Source organism: Stegodyphus dumicola, chromosome 10 (genome assembly GCF_044657685.1).
Source record: "Stegodyphus dumicola isolate Sdum_Otavi_A_Nest chromosome 10, ASM4465768v1".
Classification (NCBI taxonomy): Eukaryota; Metazoa; Arthropoda; class Arachnida; order Araneae; family Eresidae; genus Stegodyphus; species Stegodyphus dumicola.
In genome coordinates this window covers 25,587,056-25,609,359 of record NC_140777.1, presented here as the reverse complement: position 1 = coordinate 25,609,359, position 22,304 = coordinate 25,587,056, and the positions used below count along the sequence as shown (strand labels likewise).

At 31.5% G+C, this 22,304-nt stretch overlaps 1 protein-coding gene and 1 long non-coding RNA gene across 2 annotated transcripts in view; one reads left to right on the top strand and one right to left on the bottom strand.

Moving 5' to 3' along the window:
- LOC118189197 (protein obstructor-E-like) overlaps nucleotides 1-21,544 on the bottom strand; it is a 28,570-nt gene extending 7,026 nt beyond the window's left edge. The window contains exons 1-2 of the mRNA XM_035359756.2: nucleotides 21,385-21,544; nucleotides 401-619 (exon numbers count right to left, since the gene is read on the bottom strand). Of these exons, the coding sequence (XP_035215647.1) occupies nucleotides 401-619; nucleotides 21,385-21,433 (268 nt within the window). The 5' untranslated portion in view covers nucleotides 21,434-21,544. The remainder of the gene's footprint in view (nucleotides 1-400; nucleotides 620-21,384) is intronic.
- Nucleotides 6,568-22,304, top strand: part of LOC146994930 (uncharacterized) — a 110,877-nt gene continuing 95,140 nt past the window's right edge. Inside the window, exon 1 of the long non-coding RNA XR_015043377.1 lies at nucleotides 6,568-6,702. This is a non-coding gene — a long non-coding RNA (uncharacterized LOC146994930). The remainder of the gene's footprint in view (nucleotides 6,703-22,304) is intronic.

Genomic DNA, 22,304 nt, shown 5'->3' with positions numbered 1-22,304 from the left:
GAAATAGTACTGTTTAATCAAACGTGATCATCGTTCAAACAATATTCCGCAGTTGGTAGTTATTCTTATTGTAATTATACTTCTCAAATGCAAAATAATAAAATGTACTTGTGTTCACAAAAGTCCTAATACGGCCTTTATTTTCACAACCGCTGGTCGTAGACATATACTTCCAATTAAAGGAAAAAAGTGTTTTAAACGACCACGCTTTTCTCAGTCTGAGTAAGACTAAATCAAAGACGGAGTGCAAACCTTAAATGACTGAGATTGAGGTTAGAGTAAATCAAAGGTTGATTTACACTTATCTCAATTTCCAGAGAAATAAGGCACAGTTTGTTTGATCAATATCGAATCTTAGGCATATGTTTTTTACAAAATTTTCACAAAAAGTGTTACTTACGTCCCATAACTCGGCCCTCATTGTCTGGACATCCCACCCTGTGTGGGTAATCACAATTCTGCATTAAACCTCTGCCTTTTCCAGAGAAAGCTAAGCCATTTGGGCAAGCCTTTTCTTTAGGAATTCCATCTTCGCACTCGTAGTAATAATCACAGTACTGATCGTGCATGAAGAGTCCATTTTCTTTTTTGCATTGAATGGTACTTCTCTGGGAATTGACTAAAAATAAACAAAAATAACAACATAAGAAATAAAATTATTTCTAAAATTAGATTAAAAACTATAAATTTTAGCTTTTATAATTATACAGGTATATGAATAAGAAATGTAATATGCTTTCAAATAATTTAAAAATTTCTGTTTACTCTTACGCAAGGTTTTATAAATTTGGCAGATAGCTTTTTTTGGCTACTCATTCCCCTCTATTTTAATTCATTCAGTCTAGAAATGTGCTAATGAGAAAATAGTAATGCAATTAGTAAAGAAGAGAAATTTATTACAAAAATTAATTTGATTGATTTAATCAAAGTATTCCTTAAAGCGCGTATACTTTCTGTTGCAATTCATATACGCTTTTCTTATAAACTGTTGTTTAGATTGCTTAATAAGTAACTACAATACAGTTTTTAAAGATTTCTAGATTTCGTTAGATACACCAATTAGACTTTTATACACAATTCGTAAAACACCGATCTGAAGATCTAAATCGTTCAGTAGTCCTTAAGCTAAATTTACTTCTTAATTCCATCATGACTTTAAACAGCGTTAAGTCGAAAGAGATAAGACATGCAAATTCTTGTTTAAGCAGCATTTCATTCTTTGCATTGAAAAGGTCATATTTTCCAATTTTCGTCTTCTCTGATAGTTGTTAAGAAGTCGAACTAATGCTGACAAGTAATGAAAATTGTAAATTGCTTCTAAATGATAAAATATGTAGAGACATTAAGGTTTTTTGGGAGCCAGAGAGAGGAAAAATAGCAAACGTCTTCGCCGAGAATCGAACCGCGAAATTCCGGCTCAGTATGCTGGATACTACACCACGAAGGCACGCTAGGAAGAATGCAATTAATAAAGAAATACCTTATAAATGTTAAAAGTAATTTCTGCTAAGTAATAATTAAAAAATAATATAATGCAATATATATAAAAAGTTTTTATAATAATTAATTACAGTAAATGAATTAAGAATGTTTAGGAGTAATTTATGTAAAGTAATGTAGGAATATTTTTTTTAATTTCTAAAATATTTTTGAAGTTTAAAATCTATAACAAAGTATTTCTCAGCCAAAATGAGAAAAGTATGCCTTATACCTTCTTATTTTTATTTGATTTTGCATAATTAATCAAATAAATTGTAAAACACAAAGTAAATAAAAACTAAAATTAGATAAAAACACTTACAAAAGGAAAAACGGATAGAAACACAAAGAATAGAAGAAAAATTAATAGATTCACATAGCCAGCTTTTAGCAAGTTTAAAGGAAGAAGCTGCCTGAATTTCAAACTAAGGAGACCGTGCAATGTTAATTTTACGTTACTAACGAGATAATATTTTTCGAAGTTAAATTTATATGCTTGCTCACTGTTTTACGCACAAGTTGCTCACTGCAGAAGATGATACAAATTAATTAGAAAAAATAAGAGATTGCAGTTATGACTGACTTACAGACATGAAAATAACAGGTAACTTAGTTGTTACTGAAATTGAAAAGAGGTACTTCTATTTGTCAGATTAATGCCGTCCCAGATTAAATTTATTTCTGCACCCTGACTGCTTACAAGTTGAACATGTTTGACTTTACTGAGAATATCAAGTGGTAAGTGATAAACATTTAATTTTTGTGAAAAGCTATTAGTTAAGACAATTCGAAGTGCTTGTATTCGAGCAAAAAATTATTGTGTGATTTGCAATCATGCTATAAAATATTGTCTGTTTGTCTGCAGAAAATGTTTCCTATTAAACTTCAAACTGTACTTTAGTAGTTAAATAGAAATTGTTTTCGCAATGATGAAATTTTTCCACGGAGTGAAATAAGTTGAAAACCATTGATGTAGAGATTACATTGATGTAGAGATCATTGATGTAGAGATCTTTTTAACAGGATATTAGAAGCAGAATTAAGCAGTTTGGCTTAATCATGCTGTTATTGTAATAAAAGCAACTTTTATCTCTGACTGAAAATGCATTTTGATCATTAAAAAAGTAATATAGCAAAGTTTATCATTTTCGCTTTTACTTTAGCTTCCTTATTTTAAGAGAATATTCATTTTTATCATCTACAGATAAATGTAATAACAGTCAAAGAGACGAATGATTATGCTTAAATGCTATCAGTGTTCATTCTTATTCTGATAACTTTGGATTTGTTGATACAGGCGGTTCCTGCCTTGACTGCATGTAACTTGTAGGTGTATATCTCTGAAAGGTCATATTTCTTTAAATATGTATATACTTATTTACATAACTGTCTTTCTTAAGCATGGAAATTCACACATGTATATATTACATACACAAAAAGGGGAGCTGGATTATTGCTTTAAATAAATCGCAAAACTGATTTTCCCATGATGTCGTTAACATGTATATGTACATTTTTAAGGCATTTTTCTGCAAAATATTTTGTTTATTTTATATGGTTGCCGCTGAAATCTAATAATTTAAGCAACTCTTGCTTTTTTTCGGTTAAACCAAATCAGAAGTTTGTAAAAATGGCAGTTTTTAATACTTAAAAAAAGTACTGGGTTTTGCTGATAATTTTGTGCTATGAACAGCTTCTATCACTCAACGTATTTGAAGATCTTTCATGGCAAATTGAGACGATAAAATATTTTTCTGTCTAAAAAATCAGCTAGTTAAAAGAAAAAAATCACTTCTTAATAATATTTTCCTATTTTTTAATGGCAACGGTTTAACACTGAATTAACTTCCAATCATAACAAATAAAAGTTTATTTCAAAGCTGACATATATTCAATTCGAAGCATCTGGGAGCCCACTTTGGAAAAATGGAGGAAATAGGCGTCTACAGCAGTTTTAAAGGCTAAATTGTATTAGATAATGAGAGGAAAAATAGTAAAAACTTTCTGCTGAAGCGGCTGCTAAATTAAGGAGCTTTTAAATATTTGGTTTGGCATCACAAATCGTTAGAATTTAAACATAGCTAAGACTTAATGTTCACATTAATCTGACCCAGCTTTAATTTCTACTGCATTGATAAAACTGCTGGCTGAAGGGATAAGGCGATTGAATACTAAGAATTCCACTAGGGTTCGAACTCTGGGGAAGAGGATGGCTGCATGGTTGGCTTCTGTAGGTGTGTGCATGCTTAATGTGAAAGAGCAATTTTCCCTTAGAAAGCTCTTTATGAAGACTTTTCTTAGGCTGATAACTAGTGTATGCATTGCGGTATTTAAAATCACCTATATTGACACATAGGAAACTACGAAACATTACACGATCCAAGGGAAAGAATGACCTTTTATACTATAGTTTCAGTAGTGAGAGTACAGACATAGGAGGTATTCGATAGGTTTGACTCATGAATTTCCTATCTTATGAGAAAAGTGACTCATTCAGTGGAAAGGTGTTTCGAATTTTGAATCTTGATCTGTCTCAGATATGTGATATGAGCAAGGGTATAAAAGATGCTTCTAATTGTTTCAAAGAACATGGCGCCAAAAATAAGAAACCAATAGTTACCAAACTGTTAATCTTGCTTACCTCACTAGCCCTAGCACCCAACAATTCTGTTAAATCTCAATATAATCGTATTGTTTTATACGTTCACTAGAACATTAAACTAGCTTCATGAGATATAGAGTTATAAATTAAGCTTTACGTTATTTTTTCTTTCTTATGTAAACTAATGTTAAATCTTCTGAACATGCTGAATACAGGCTAAGCTGTAATTTTATTGTAAGTTCTTATATTAAATGTTATATTTTCAAATTACGATGAATTTAAAACTGCATCGAAAGTATAAGGTGTAACTCTCTAAGTTGAGATGCCGGAAAAAATGTACACATTATCACTGATGTTATTAATAATAAAATATAAATATTAATAATAAGGGGCTTAAAAACAGAGTTTCAGTATTAAAAGCACATAACACTTCCCTTTCAGGCTGTAATATGGGACATAAGATGAAACGAATCAATCCTTAACATCTAAATCAATTCTTAATTAAATGAGGGTTTTTGATCTAATTAAAGATTCTAAATTAATATGGATACTTATTTTTGGAAATCTTAATACGATCGTTCGATAACTTTATTGTATATAATGTGTAAACAAAAAGACATTTGATTGCTCGTGAGGTTTTATTTTAAGTGTGCCAATTAGTGTATTAATTTGGCTTTGCTATGACTTTTAACTTTCAAACCAGAAACTGGTTAAAGTAAAAATAAATTTCCATATAGCATTTGGCAACATAAACTGCCATGCTGTTTCAGTTTTCCTTGCTTTTGCAATTTAGCTTACTGCCTTAAATTTTTGCTAGCCGTGATTTCTTCTCAAGAGCTTAATCAGGGATGATCTAGGTTTGGGTTAAGTAAGTTAATTTTGTACTCTGCGTTTCATTTAATTTGAACGTGTCTTTTGATTACCCGTAAAGCAGCCGAGTTTTGTTTCTTGTTAATGTTTAGTTTCTGTAACCACCAGGACAATATATTAATAAATATTTTATTTTAAACTTTTACGTTAATTGTGGTACTTTTAGTTAGAAGGCAGATGGGACGAAAAGTTGCCTGATAGTCTCTTACGGTTGCTTTGGGTTTGGTAGATTAAAATTAACAGATTAACCATATATGCTCTTTCATTTCGGGTAATTCATTTCAGACAGTATGGCAGCACAAAAGTAGGTAGTACAATAAAAAAAAAGAATTACCATATTTTGCAGTTTGTTGTTCTATAAAAATGCAAACTTTAACTGCTTCTATTGTTATTTTATGTCTGTTCATCTGATGAACAATGACAAATGATACAGGGTGAGCAATTATATTGGTACTGTGTTCGCGATTCATTACCTAAAGCACGAAGATTCATTTTGTCTTCCATTAACCTGGATTCCAGTATCGTGTTTCCTTATCGGACAATAGCCTCTGTCCATTTTCACTTCCTTTTTCAATAACGAATATGAAAAGCTAATTATATACTTATTAACTAGCTTACAATACTTTAGTACCGCTGATGTAAAAAAAAAGAATTAAAATTTTTAATAAAAATAAAAAGAACATGAAGAAACAAACAACGGGTGAAAGCAATAAAAAATTACTCCTTTCTTCTTTTCTTTAAATGAAAAACTTATCCCACTGTATGTAAGGGAGTAGGGCCCAAAAAAGCGTTTTCATTTTGCATTAAATTTTGCAATAATATATGCGTTAAAAGCATACCCTAACAAAACAGAATTCAGAATAAGACAGTCTGTATTTAAATCAAACTAACGTGATTTTGCACAGCAATTTATTTAGAATTTAACAACTTTTTAAACTTTAAATGCAAATGTGAGTTCAGGAAAGTTAGTTTTTGAATCAAAATATTTCATTTTCGAAAAAAGCATAGAATATACATTTTTTCCCTCCTTCTGAAATATTGAAAGCAGATTTTGATACTTTTCTCATCTTTAAGTGCTTGATTGTGCTGTTGTTATTGTATTTCCTAATCTCCCTTGTCTTGTGGAATCAGATAAAGCCCTTGAATTAATATCGTGGGAAGGAGTAAAGGACTGCGTCTTTCGTTGGCCAGAGCTTGAGAACCATGCAGGTGACAGTCCAACTTTACGCTCAGTTCCACCCCAGTTTTGAAGGAGAGCATCTCGGGTGGTGGTCCGAGGGTTTCCCAGCCTTCTTCCCATATCACTAACTTCTCGAGATAACTTTCGCATTTTTAGTGCCGCCATGGCGCACAGACATTATACATTTAAAAACATCCATGCCTTCTCTTGGATTCGAACCCGAACCCTTTAGAGAGGCAGTCAGCGTCGCTAATCACTTTCCAGTCTGGGCGGAATTTGATGTTTCGCAATTAACTAATCGCTATATTGTCATGTCTGATAACTTTGAGAATGAGTTAGAATACAACAAGGTACTTGTTATTTTATCAAAAGGCTATTTAGAACTGAGATTATGTTTCAGTTAAATGGGTTTCTTCATGTGGGTCACGGGATTACGAATCACATTCCATTAGAAATCATTACTCTTGAGAAAAACAGTCGTAAATGCTTTTTAGTAATAAATAATCTAATCATAAGGAACGTTTTACGGATAACATGAACAAAAAGAAGATTTGGGGACTTTATGCTCATGGTAATGTCTTTAGTAATCATTAAGTAAATGAATTAAGCATATTTTTCTCTTTTAGCTCACTAATTTATTGCTTTGATGAGAAATTTTCCTGATTATAAGATAGTCGAGTTAACGAAAACTAGCATGATACTAATTAAAGATTTAATATATTCTGTTTGAAATAAGAAATTTTCTTTCACCGTTAGGAACTTTTGCTCAACTCAAACTGCTTAAGAGCTTGAAATATTAGTCATAAATTAGAGGAATAATTAGAGTTACTGCATTTTAAACACTATGTTCTCCACTTCAGGCATGATAATATAAAAATAAATATATATAAAATATTAAATTTAACACGTACAACACTAGAGTAGAAGTCAGCTCTGATTTTTAATCTCGCTATATTTGGTCTTTGGATTCCCTTATTTTCTCGAAGGTCACATTAACTAAACCAGCTTATGTAAACTTGCTATGGGAACATGCTATATTTCAGCTTTCAAAAGTAAACATTTTCCATTGTCACAGAGCTTCCATTCATGTCAACGATATCAGTGCATTCTTTGATGATTACTACAGAAAGGGTTCGAAACGAGTCTGTTACATGGTCTTATGTCACCAAACCTAACATTACCTGAGTTGCTTCTTAGGTTTTCTGGGCACCAAATATTCACTACACGGACGCAGAATCGAAAATGTATCAATTTTATCAAGCTAAGTGACCAAATATGTATAACGCTATAAATTCTTCTCGGCTCGAGAATTAATGTAGACCAACACGTAGGCATAAACTGTCCGTATCTGAACATAAGGTGGCTCAATAATATGACTTTAGCAGAGTTCATATTAAAATGTGCTAGAAATAAAAAAATTTCATATTTCCTGTACCGAAGAATAGTTTTAGAAAAATATAGTGAGTACAAAATGTATAATAAATCTTTTCATCAAGTGTCTAAGTCAAACAATTTGTTTGTAATTCCATACCTCGTAATCAAATGAAAATAACAGAGTAAAGATCAAAGAGCTGATTACATAAAGAATGTATTAACATTTGTTTACCCGAAACTTTGCCGAATTCTCCATGACTTAATCAAAATCTTTTGCATCTGAAAGAAAAACCGCTGCAGTATATAATAAGTTCTAAGTTCAATTAGGTTAGCTAATCGCTTAATTAAATACCTAGGAATATATTGCGCAGAGTTTATTATATCGTATTGCATTACCACAAATATAAACTACGCTAGTACAATAAGAAGGTAGGATTCTTCTAATATATTACTTGTCATTCAAGCTTGAACTTTTTAAAATAAGTTTCAGGTAAGAAGTATATTAACTACTCATATCTCGTGTCTTTCTTAACGTTATATACGGTATATGTAAAGTTGTTTTAGGAAGCTCACCTGAATAATAAACTGTGAAATATTAAAAGTTCTTAGTAATGAGACTACTGCAAGATAATATTTTAAAAAGTATGACTTACATGAAAGGCAAAATAGTTGCGCTCCGAAATATTTCGCTAAATTATATCCAAACATCAAGCTATGATATAACTGAATTTCTTCCTAGACTCGTTTAAAGATAAAAAAATTTCGAAGATTCCTCTCCATTCATAAAGCTTCTAATCTTTTACCTCGCTGAGTTATGTGGTAATTCATCATTTAAAAATATAAGCGTTTGCTTGCCCAAAATAAAGTAGGAAAACGAATAGCCTGGAATTCAAGTATTCCAAAAATCTACTTGCAATTTATTGAAGAAGAAAAAAAGTGAAAAATGGATTGATAATATATTTTATCTTCATATCTTTTTCGATTTCTCTGATGGACAGGAACTTAATTTCAACCATTGCTATTAGGGTGAAAAGTATGTGTGCTGAAGTTATTTTTAATGTTACTTCTAGGAGTGCGAAATTTGAATTTACAGGTTACTTGGTTTCCAAATTTATCTCAAATAGTTCTTTGATTTCATGCTCGACGAATTTGAATAACCGAAAGAAATGCATTTAATAATATAGTTATAAAATTCTGAAATTTTTTATATCTATAAATCTTTAAGTATTATTCAAATTTACGTATATTTATAGTTTTCTACATTAGCACAATTTTCTATTACTTGTAAACTAAGCTAATGATTGAAAATTATAATTGAAACACAGAAAAGAAAAGAAAAAGAAAAAAAAGAACTTGTAATTTGAAAGCTTTGAATAAATACATTCTATGTTTTCTATAGAATCACTTAAAATCTAATGTAAAAAGAAAAGAGATGCAGAATAATATTGCTTTCAAGTAAAGCTTGATGTTTGTCTAGCGAGTTTTAAGTGAATATCTTTCCAGTTCTCACCACCTCCATTCCAAAAGAAGAAAGATTTCTTAATGAGTCAGAGTTAAAGAAGTAGTAAAAGAAAAATATGTCCACCAAGTTGATATATTTTTATTATCATGCAAACGATAAGAAAATATGTGTGAGTTTATATAAAACTTTACTTTTAAGCATAGACTACAGACCAACAATTTAAAAAACTAAAAATGAGGAAAACATGATTTAAAAAAGACCATTTTATCTGATGATTTTAGAACCATCAGATTCGCGTGAGTTATTGAGTTTATTCATTTCGAGAAAATTCAGTTGATTCAAAAGCCATTTCCCTAAAAATGTTGAAGGAAACTTGCTAAATGCACAAGCAGTGTGAATTGCAAGTTTCGGATTTAGATAGGGAAAAGCCTCTCCAACTACTCACAAGTACCATTTCTCGAAGATTGATTGCTTTCTTTTATGAATCTAGATCTGTTTCCTACATTTCAATAGGAAATAAATACCTGTGGCCCGCACTCAGAATTTTAACTGCAGGAAAGTTAAGAAATTGTAACTAGTGATAAGGAAACATCATGAAGGAATTTAACTCTTCAGTAGGAAAGAAAACATCTAAGTAATTTAAACCGCCTTGAACGTGACTGTGCATAATATTAATTGCTTGTTTATTGTTGATAGAGGCACAGAATGCTGAAATTTAGGTTACATTTCAAAAGTCCGTAATAAATGTCAAAAATGGTTAGTAATGAATTTTAATTAGCGACCAGCAAAGAATATTTATTCGGATGGAACTGGGCAGAATCAGGTTAGCTCCATGCACACGAAGAGGAAGTACTTAATTATACTCAATAGTTGCTACAGTACATCAATTTAACAAGTGCGTATTATTGGTCACATGGAAACGTGAAATTATACAGACATTTCGGATTAACCTGTTTGTTTGAACATAAACATGTTTGAAGAAATTCAGTATCGTTTTTCTTTTATTAGAGTTTTTACAATAATTTCTCGAGAAAGAGCTCTCCAAACTTTTATTTTTAGACTGTTCAGAAACCTGCGTAAGAGTGATAGGCTTGGAGATAATGATACATTAGTCTCACCTGTAAAATGTTTTTGTAAAAACAGCAGTCATAGCAGTCATTCAGAATTCGTTTGAATGATGAGTTTCTGCTCAATTTGTTTTCGATGAATTTGCTAGTCTTTAACTTTTAAGCATTTCCTTTTACTTTTGAAAGGTCATCGTTTATCTTTCGTTCCATTTTAATGGAAGTCAAATGAATAATAAAGTAGTTAAATATAGGAAAAATCAGATCCAGCAAGATCCAAATCTTAAAATAATTACCAATCTTTGTGAGCAAAAATATACTTTAATTCTACTCTAAGGAGTTAATTCATAAAAGATATTGAATCGTTTATTGCTTTCGGGAATTATTAATACTTAAAAATGTCAGTATGTATTAAAGAAATCTTAAAAAATTTTCTTTCAATTTAGAATACGACTGGTGAAATTTTTGAATCACATGGAATTTGATAAGAATGTTTTAAACTGATATAATAAAAACAACAAAAATATAAAAAATAAGTTAAGAAACCTGTGAAAAATTGATCATAGAACTACTTATTTAACAAAATGCAGTTTGAATATCAGTGCCTGAAGAAAACGGACCTGTCTCTTATCCCTCTCGAAATGAAGAGAACTTTATTCAAAATCTTGGCCAAATTTAGATTGCTTTTTTTGCCTAATTTCGAATTTTACGTTGGCGTGTTTCGGTTTTAATTTCATTACACTTTGAATTCAATAAAAAATAAAATACCTTTTTGAAATTAATAACGAAAATGTATCCATTATTTTTCCACATTATTTATACAATGCTTTATATTCTTATTCTATAAATGTAAATTTATTGCACAGTCTTACAAAAAATAAACTTATTGATAATATAATTAATTCACAATCAATAAGTCTTCATCAATTTTCTTTTCTTGAAGTTTGCCCTGAAGTAACAATGCAGATGTTTAAATCATTCATTCCTATTTTGGCCTCCTTTATTTTGTTATAACCTTTATTTATTTTCATCACTGAATTTACTGAATTCAGATGTCCTCTGAAAAATAAAGGGGGAGGAAAAGAATAGAAAATTGACTGTTTCTGAAGGGGGGCATAAAACCGTGAGCCGTTTTCTTCAGAACCTTCTCATTATTATTGTTTTACTCATTTTATATCTCCCTTCTCTTTCTTTTCCTTAAAAAAGGTTAAAAATCTTGAAAACTTTATCTTCTAAGAGAAAGAGAAAAATATTCCTTTTTCACATTTTCTTTAAAACCTTCTCTTTGTCGTTATCTTTAGTTTACTTTCAGCTATTTCGCTGCGCTTCCTGCATCTCTCAATAAAGGGAGAATGTCTGACAAAGAGTGTTTCTTAAGAAAAAGAATTCAACTTTTCCTCTCTCTTTAAAATCTACTCTGTCTTTTCAGAAGATTTCGTTGTTTCGAGGCTTGGTTGTTTTTCATTGATTGCATGGAAAAACACAAAAACGGTTTCTTTTAATAAAAAGAAGCAGAGAAATAGGAAAATAGCTGAAAGTAGCTGAGAATGTTAACTTTAACCTCCAGTTTTTATCTTTTTATTAATTTATTGTGTTTACTGTTCAGTAAACATTTATCTGCTCTTTCTTGTACCTGGTATTATATTCAAGCTTATTAGTTAGAGCATTAAAGTACATCTATACCATGCAATTTATTTAAAGATTTCTTTTTTAAAGCATCCAGAGCGCACGAAAATATAGCATCACTTATTTCATTTTCTTCCGAACTATAGAGGAGTAATTTTATTTTTATCAATGATTGATCATGTAGTATCTGAAATACTCAGATGCCTAATTTTTATAATGGTATGATTTCCTTACAATATTTTATTGCATACACGCTTCTTACAAGACTGGATGTTTTAAAACGTTTTATTTGTTTGCACACAGGCGTCCTTTAAAGATTGGCTTTTTGCTACAGAGCGTGCTATATTATGATGCACTTTCATTTGAAGTGCATTGTTTTTCTTTTTGTTTGCGAAATTTTACTGGTGTGATAACGCCACTATTTCTTTTAGCTGGTTCACAACGGACACTGACACAATAATGGTTCAGGAATTCATCCCAGAGAAGAACTCTGATGTGCTATGTTGTCTTATTTGCTCGATATAAAGGTATACGAAATAGTTATGTAAAATGTTTCGATGTAAAAGTTCTTCCGGTTTTACAAGGAAGAGGAAATAAAGCCCAAAACCGTCAGGTACTATAGCATAGATCAGGGGTTCTCAACCGGTGGTACGCAAGAGAAAAATAGGTGGTACGCAAAGAACATATTTTTAAGTATTAAATTCAAAAATTAAAACCCCAGCATCCTGATTGAGTTTTCTCTCTAACACTCGTAAATTTATGAGCTTTGTTCAAGAGCGGTGGAGGTAATAGTACTTTGTAGTGGTGGTACTAAAAGTTTTCAATTTTTATTTAGCTGGTACGCGTTAGTCAAAAGGTTGAGACCCGCTGCCATACGCGGTTATCGAACAAAATTAGAATGATATTTGATGGATGTCAAAGTTGGACTACATTACTTAATTTTTGGTACAGATTACGAAATCACAACCTTCTTTCATTCCTTGCCTAATTTAGATTTCATAGTCATTTCATTTCCAAATCTTTAACTTAGAATAGGAAGGCTTGCTCCCACATTTGCTAAATTCCTTATCCGCATTTAGATACCATCATGACATCCATCAAATATCATTGCTTTTAATAAACATTTTCATGGTCTCGCAGATTTAATCTGAAAGATACAAAATGTTGCTTTCGTAAAATGAGAAGTCAAAGATTCATTGGCAAATACTCCCCTTTTCGATGAGTCATTTCGAGCTTATATTCAAAAGCGAACACCCACATTCAAAGGTGGAATTCGAGATCATGAGTAGAAAGAAAACTAAACAACGCCTTTTCTCGAGATACTTTCTCTTTATTCTATGAAATGTGAATCATTTTGTAAGATGCAAATGAATTAAAGTCATTGAGCTAAAGCACAGCGTGAGATTTTATTCTTATTTTGAGAAGGAGTTACAAATGCTTTAACTATATTCACATTTCTGAGGTCCACCTATTTTCTTCAGAAAACTGGTTATTTCTGCTTTTAGAGCTATCTTCCACAAGAAACAGATATCTTGCTTTCACAACTTGAAGGGGGGATTTGATGAATGAAATGAACTATGTTAAATTTGTCAGTTTACTCGTAAAAAGTCTTACATAGCTTATTAGTAAGTAACAAATTTGCCAGCGACAGTCCCAGCAATTTCCGTTTCATTTGAAGTCAGAAAAAAAAGGACTGCTCATATTAAAGTAGATATTTCTGGGCTTTAAATATTTACTGAGATTAATTGTAGCAACAAATAATCATTGCCTATTTCTCAATTCGGAAAGAGCTGTAATTGACAATGTTTTTATTTCTACTTTATCTTCTACCCGTGTTCCGGCGGAATTTAAGGTCTTATATACACTGGAAGTTTAGTTAGAAGTTAAACTAATTAGGTGTAATGTCGAGCCCATACTTTACGACAGTTCTTCTGAAAGAGTTTGATTAAAATATTTAAATGTTTATATGTTCATTTCAACAAGATAACAACTCTTTTAATAAATCAAACAACATTACATATTTGAACTATTAAACGAAATTGATAGGTTTAAGGCACAGAAAGGTAGTTAAAGGTATTACTTCGATTGTTATATACGTAAAAAAATTGCGAAACTGTTGCAAATAGTCGTCTAAAAGTACCATATCAGATTCAGGCGTGAAAGATCATATTAAAATTCATGATTTCAGATTAATAAGCACCAGAAAATCATAAAAAATAACGACTGCTAAATAACGAAGCAATGGAATTTGTAAAACTTTGTTGAAGAGGAATAGCGCCTGCATTCGTTATGAAAAAACGTGCCGAAAATAAAGTTGTATAAGCAACGCATGAAAAGGTGCATTTCACAAAATTTGAAATTATATGTGTGTTAAAACTATATGATTGGACTCACTATTTCATAATAAAGTAATAAAAATTGTGTTTTTTAAATATGGAAAATTTAGAACAGATTTTTTTCATCCGTAAGAAATTGAATGTTTGAATATGAATGAAAGTGAAGTTAAAGATGTAACCAAGATGTTAGTTAAAATATAAAATCAAGCATATGTTGGAAAAGAGAAAATCATTAGCTCAAATAAGTGCTAGAAAACAGTTACACTAAAGGATTCTTTTTAAAAATAAAAAAAGTCCCTTGAACAGTTCTATGCATGCAACTCATTATTAAAAATCTTATTAAAATGTTCTCTTCCTTTAATTTCTTAGTTTCATTCTAATGAATATTTATATTAAAAATTTGCTTACAATTTCTTTTTATAACTAGCCCTCTGAATAACAAAAAGCAACTCAAATCATTTATGAAACTTATTCTTCATATGTGCTGTAAACGTAACAGAAACTATCGAACATATTTTACGTAAATAAAGAAATAGATCCAAAAAAGAGATCCAAAAAATTATACACACTCAAAAAGTAAGTCATTCTGGTAAATAAGAATTTAGATCGTGGAGTACTGGGAATTACGCCTTAAGCTCGATTCTTGTGTTTCATCTTCTTTGTCTTTGTAACTTTAACGTCAAAGAAAAACGTATTTACTATCACCGCAAAGTTTGCTATTTAGACACTTTAAATTACCTCTCATATAAAACAACTTTAATACATTAATTGCTCAAATGGGAATCTCTGTAAAATACTTCCAAAATGCAGGGGCATTTTGTATATTACCAATCGTATAAAATGTCATTAAGAAGTTTTCATCGGGAATGAAGACTGGTTGATGATTAATTAACTCTGCCAGAGCACACGAGGCCCATCCAAAAATTAAATTATAATAATTGAATATATTTTTGTATAACGTTACTAATTTATTTTTCCAGGAATTTGTTAAAATCACTTTAGTTCAGGCATTAAATTAATTGTACGTTAAGGAAGTTTAAGATGCCAGATAGCCTATTAGTGTTCCAGAATAGGTGAGAAAATAGTTCTCATTAACATATCATCAAACTAGTTTTTCGGCATGTCAAAGACACTTTCCATGTTTTACCGGTTATTTGGATTAATTGCGGAATGTTCTCGGTTGAATTTTGGTCGCAACAATTTTAAAAGAGAAACAAGGGAAAAAATATACTAGTCCCAACCAGTCTCAGGAAATAAATTGATTTTTATTTTGTTTTCCATTTCTGCGGATTGATGGCTGTTGATAAAGTGGGTCACCACGATAGATAAGAATGGATTGCGGTGTCCCAAGGCAAACTCTCCAGCTGCAACCGATATTTTCTCACAGCTTGGGAGGTAGACAGAGTAAAAAAAGAGCTCCTGAGGCGTTGTTACAGTTAATTCACATTTCTCGACAGCGAAAGGTAAAAAATACGTGAGAGAAAGTTCTGGAACTCTGAAATGTAAGACAACTTGTGCAAATGTTGCGTCAGAGTATGAAATGGGTTCGTTGCATTTAGTATAGTTTCAAGACGTGTGTTACAAAGAGGTCGTTGAAGGCTAAATCGCCCTTGGTGGCGCAACTCAGTGATGTGGGAAAATGGAAATATTTAACGATAATGAAGGAAGTCTAAGGAGAAAGAGTAAAATACTTTTCAATAAATTTTCTAAAGAAAAATGAATCTTGAACAGTAAATTTAGGTATGATCTTTATATTTTAGCAATAAGCAATATTTCAAGATTTAGTGAAGCTGTATGGAGTTGCATACTGCTGCGGTTAGTATTTTCAGATAGCAATTGGCAGATGCCCAGTTTGAATGTTTCCTTCTGCTAAAACTAATAGTCTCCAAAGCTAACAAATATTAAACGAAAATTTTAGGTTTGGAATATTTAAACTCAACAAAATTTACCTCTAGAGTATAACATCCGTATAGGTCCATTTGCTTCACGGCAGAAAAATTGGACGATAAGATGAAGATTGCAATATAGGAGCACAAGAAATGATTTGTATTTTGAGTACTGTAATGAGTTGCATTTACTATAAAAACTGTATTTGAATCGTAGTTTCCATTCAGATATGTTATTTATCAGTATCCTTTAATATGGCCAGCTTCTTTATCACGAAGAATAATACTAAAGGCCGAAAAAAAGCGTAGTCATTAAACGTACGTGACAATAACTAGGAAAGAAAATCATTTAATTATTTGGTTTACTTAATGTAACGCAAATATAGGCACTTTCTCTTTGAAGATCTTTCCTGAAAGCATCCATACGCTTAGGAAGATAGCCTTAGTAATGAGGCGTCAAGCTATCAGATCTGTTCTCACACTAAGTTTTAATTTTCTAATAGTCCAACTTTCATTTGTTATACTATCAGTTGCCCTTAGCGTTCTATATTCGAGATGAAAATTTACCTAATTTAAGTTCACAAATGAGCCACCCAAACGGTAAAGTGTTTAGCGTCACTGACTGCCGTGTCGAAGAGCCCGGGTTCGAATCCCGGAGAAGGCATGGATGTTTGTAAATTTATAGTGTCGGTGCAGCACGGCAGCGCTCTCAATCTGTGGCGAGCCGAAAGTCCTCTCGTGTGGTTTGGTGGAATAAGAGAGGGGTGGGAAACCCTCGGCACCGTCTCGCCGGGCTGCTCTTTATCAAAATGGGGGGGCGAAATTGAAACAAAGGGCGCTGTCATTTCGTGTTCTTGGGCTGACGACGTCAGAGTGAGCATAAGCAACAAGTTCCCAAATTAGCACAGAAATAAAAGTTTTATCAGCTTATGAAATGCTCGGATTAGCGCTTAAATTTAAAAAATTTCGATTATTTTGCTTTTAATAGGATTAAAAGGCAATCAAAATTTAGTAGCACCCTGGAGTTTCATCTGAATGGACTGAGTAATTTCTCATAATAGATCTCACTCTTCTTGCGGCTACTAGCACTAAATTAAATAGATCTATTACTCCAATTACGCAAATTTTTCAGTTGTGCATATGGGAAGTTATAATTTCTTTTCTTAATTACTGAATGAAATCCGTTGCAAGAGCACGTTTACAGATCAAAATTTTCGCTTAACTTCTTGCTAATTGTTATGACATCATCTTAAGATTAATTCAATCTGACTATCACTGGATTGAACTTCCAAACGTTATTAGGAGTCATGTAACGCGAAAAATCAATCGTGGCCTCGCCGGGATTCGAACCTTGGATCTTCCAATAACCAGATGGACGTTCTAAGTCTTACACTATAACAGCACGCACAGAAGAATGCAAGAATTAATTTCACAGTCCCTCTCTTAAAAGGAGACTTGAGAGAGGTTCTCTATCGGATTCAGGTAATCATGAGTTATCATTATCACATTTCAGTCTGGGCACCACATTTGGGACTATTGGAATTTTCGAAACTAGGAAACATGAAAAATGAATTGTACTATCACCAAGATTCGAATTATGAACTTGTGAGTATCACGAGAGAACGCTTTAGAGAATGCGATAATTTATTGCAAAGTGAGTGAGTCGGAATAAAGCGAAATGAGAGAACAAATTAAATATTTAAACCGTTAGAGTATTAATAAGTTCTAAACCTTTAATCTGAGAATCTTTGCCATTACTACGTATAAAGTACTTAATTCAGAATTCATTGAGAAAAGTATTGCAATTTGAGCTATAACAAAGTCTCACTGAATAATCACAGTAGGTCATAAAAAGATGAATCGAACATAATTCAAAAATACACAGCTAATTTTGATCGAAATGACTTCCTTGAATAATATTGAAAGCAAATTCAAGGAATAAAACTTGCTTTTGCCTCGTTTTTTCTCAAAGGCGTTTATCTCTTCTATAGAATAAACAAAATATGAGCTGTTTTTGAGCGCCTAACAGGGCGTTTAAAAGTCATTTGAAATACCAATTTAGTTATGCAGTACTGCCTTATTTAACAAGCAATGATGCATAGAAAATGAATAAAAAATAGCGCTATGTCTATTGCTAGTCTGCTGAACCGAGCGCGAGAGACATGCTGACACACGATAACATAAACCAGTTTTGTTTAAACAGGAAAGTTTGAATACTCCAGAGGACATTAACATTTATGCAGAATTCTTTTAAGAAAGCAGAAATAAATAGAAAGTAAAATGGAACTAAGGACTTTTTTTTAAATTACTCTCAATTTAAAAAAGCTATATTTTAGAAGAAGGAAATAATATGTTCAATGATAAATGTCTGTCTTTTTCAAATTCCAAACTTTTGGAACATTAATGAAATTTTTATCACTCTTATCAAAAATAAGCTATGAATTCTAATTTCTTTTGGACCCTTTAATAAAAAAAGTAAAATTTCTTGACAATAAGAATTTTTAATATTGGCAGGGATTTCAAAGCGTAATTTTGTTCATGTATTAATTCCTCTGTTAGCGTTAGAGTTCAAGTTAGCTACCTGTTTCAACTAATTAAAGACCCTGAGTATCATCTGAAACTTAAAATATAATCGTGGTAGATGTCTAACTGCTACCTATAATTTAATTTAAAAAACGTGAACAGCTGTAGTCTGTTATTTGCTTACATTGGTTTAGTCATTTAACGAATACGTTCAAGATAAAATCTTTGTACTGCAAAAGCAACTAGAAAAGCAAACAATAATGTAAAACAAAACAGTTATTTTTAACATCATGAATTTATTTTAATTACAGTTGAGGAAAGGACATCTCTACTGCTCTTTTTGTTGCATTTTAGTCTACAATTTAAATGATAAAAAAGCAAAATATTTTTCGCTTTATACGGTGCATAAAATGTATGAAAATTAAATTTTTCCGGGGAAGTGTTTTCACTATTTAATGTCTAATATAAATATATTTCTTCTTCATATGCCCCTTGTTTTATATTTAATAGTAGTAACTTTATTTATAGGGTATTTTCTCCCTCCTTTCTGTATGCGTTCGTTGTGTAACGATTAGCACAATAGGCGCGTATTCGAGAGGTCTAGTTTCGAGTCCCGGCAAGGGCATTGCTTATTTTTCACGTCTTCTGTTTCAAAATAATATAACGGCTCTACAGTGGCGTCCGAACTAAAAGGTGGTGGATGATGATTCTTCGCCACCAGTATTTGGCGATTGGGATCCCTAATCCCCCGTCGCCCTTTAAAAGAGGAAGTATTTATTTTCTCCTTGCTTCCTGCTTGCCTTCGTGGTGTAATGGTTAGCACACTCGACCTGTATTCGAGAGATCCAAGTTCGAGTCCCTGCGAGGGCACTGCTCATTTTTCAGGTCTTCTGATTCAAAATAACCTAGTGGCTTTACATATCATACTAAACTACTCAGTCTGTCAGGATTTTGTAAAATACCATTTAACAAACTTAACTAAAGATATAATAAAAAAACTTGTATCTAACAAATAGCTAATTTACTTATTATTAAGTGCTTTTGTTAAATCAAGGAAACACAAAAATAGTCTGAAAATGAAAAGATGGTTAAGAAACCATCTTTTCATTTTCAGACCATCAAAAAGTAACCTAGGGAAACCTTCCCTAGGTTACTTTTTGATGACCTAGGTTACTTTTTGAAACCATCAAAAAGTAACCTAGGGAAGTATAGACCTAGGGAAGAAACATCAAATTACCCACATAATAAATTCTTTTTTCCCAATCTAATAATAGCTGTAATGATAATTAATTTTTTCATGTTAAGCTGAAGACCTAGTATTAATCTAAAAATTAAAGAACAATGTAAAATAAACCCTCCATTTTTTAATATCTTTCTGCATGAATCTCGTTATTACGTAACAAACTGTCAGATAAGCTAAAAATCTTAACCTGTGAGAAACAACTTAAATTACATTGTCATCGCAAAAAGTCCATATTACATCTAAAAAATTGATATAGATATCATAAACAGCATCAAATATCTTATTTCATATTAGAATATCTAATCTGCCAATTTACCTAATGTCATCTAATTTAATTTGACTGCATATGTTTTAATCGAAGCTATTCGGCAATACTAGTATTACTTCCTGAAAGAGCAGCACTTTTTCACCGTTTCAGAAAGTAGGAAGATCTATTTGCTATTAAGTGTAAATTGTTAGTAATAAACGTGAATTTTAAAAATTGTTAAAACATTATTACTGACTTCATTCTTTCTCTTGCGCAATTTAAAGTTTATCTAAATGTAAGTTCTTAAAAATCTAATACAACACTGACCTACTGAGCAAAAATCTAATACAAACGGAATATCAACTTAATACTTGCTGAAATATATTAACTAATTGGCACACAAAGTAACAGCAAAGCAAGGCATGAATGGCTTTTGGGATGTGTTCTAAGGCATACTGATCCGCATTTTCGTTATATAAGAAGAAACTGTGCATATCCCATGCAGGCAGATCATTTTGTCATGGAAATTCTAGCATGAAATGTATTGACTAGATTTTCAGTCATTAGTAATCAAATTACTTTACTTGTCTAACAAGAATTCAGCGTAGATAATATGAAGAGAATATCAGATTTTCGAAACAAAGAAAGTGGCAGGACATTTAATCTTCTTATACTATTTATGTACAGAAATCACTGGTTTTGCAAATAAATCCATAGCGGTTATGTCTTTAATTAACTGCTACCTAAGAAGAATGTATAAAAAGTTGCAGAAATTTTATGAAATTTTTTAATAATATTTTCGTATTCCTTTCTCAAAAATAGACAAAAGTATATTTTTAAACTTATTCTAGTAAAAGTAAATATAATGTTAGATAGAAGACGGAAGATAGTAAAGGATACTGTGGACAGTGAAAACAGTTTATGTGGATTTCAATCTTTATACCCTAAAATTATATTGCCTTATTACTTCATTAAAAATATTGCACACAGCCTAATTGTTGATAGCTAGGACGTTCCTGTGTCATTTCCAGTTATGCGCAGAACGCTGCAAAATGACTGAAAAAAAGTCATTAGGTTATCTATGCATTTAGGATGGTAATAAGAAGGGCAACAGCAATCAAGCCTTGGAAAAAGAATAACTATTTTTAAAAATCAGTTTTGGAAATTTTTGAAAATGTTTTCCCTCTATAGAGATATCAAATTAATTACTGAATTCGCATTATTGTTTAGCCAATATATCATATGTATTTTCAACTGAATATCTGCAGAATTCTCATGCTCATATGCTTAAACAATTTTGTAAAAAATAGAAGGTATTTTCCCTTAATATAAAATGCGGTTATGATCATCAAACTAACAGTATATTTAAAAGAATTTAATTATATATTTAGAATTTTTTTCACTGTATATTGATACATCATAATCTTTTCTGAAGTACAGTTACTTTTTTTTTTCCAAATTAGTGAAAATAGGACGGCATTGCTATACATACCTGTAACAACGAGAAGCCCTAAAACCACGAGAAACACACGCACTCCCATTCTATTTTCGATATTTCGATTCACAGTCAGGTGTTTTAAGATTCTGTGGTAGATCCGATGAGATTCGTCTGCCGACAAGTTCTGAATCAAACTCTGGCAAGATATATCTTTTTGTAGTGAAATCGGTGCCGAGCACAGTTAGTAGGGCGAGACGCGTTCCCATTGGTCCGTTGGCCTTCTTTTTAAAAAGATGCAAAAGCATAACTAACTAGGAAAAAAAATCAGAACTACTTCCACTCGTTCATCCACGTTCTCCAAAAGTTCTTGTTTTTCATCTGATTCCACAAAGTTAATACATTTTTCTTTTCCTTTCCCTCTGACATTGAATCTTAAAAGAGATTTGGATAAGGATCGTGTTATATTGTCTAAGGTATTGACAGGTTTAGGATTATTCTGCGGGGGATGAATTTGCACGTGTTGAAGTAAGGGTACGGTGGTAATGAGAAAGGAGAATGACTTGACCCAAATTTTCATGTTCGATGAACCTCGGTAGCGTCGAATTCAGTATTGTAGAAATGGGTTAGTGTCACACTACGTTTCTACGGAATAGTAGTTTCTATTTACTTTTCGTTTTGAATTAAATTCATCCCATATTGTTATCCTTTCAAATGATAGATTAATTTTGGGAACAATTTTAGCATTATAGAATTAATTGCATAATAGTATTACAGCTAGAATCTGTAACTATTGCTCCTCTCTAACTTGATTTTTTTCTCCTGTTCTGGTGAAATATTCCTATAAATGTAATACAAATTCTTCATTACTTTGTACGATACTAAAAATACTTTTAAAAAGTTAGGATTTTAATTAGAACAAGAATTATCCTTTCGAAAAATCAGTCGTTAACCTTTTGAAAAATGTAATTTATTCT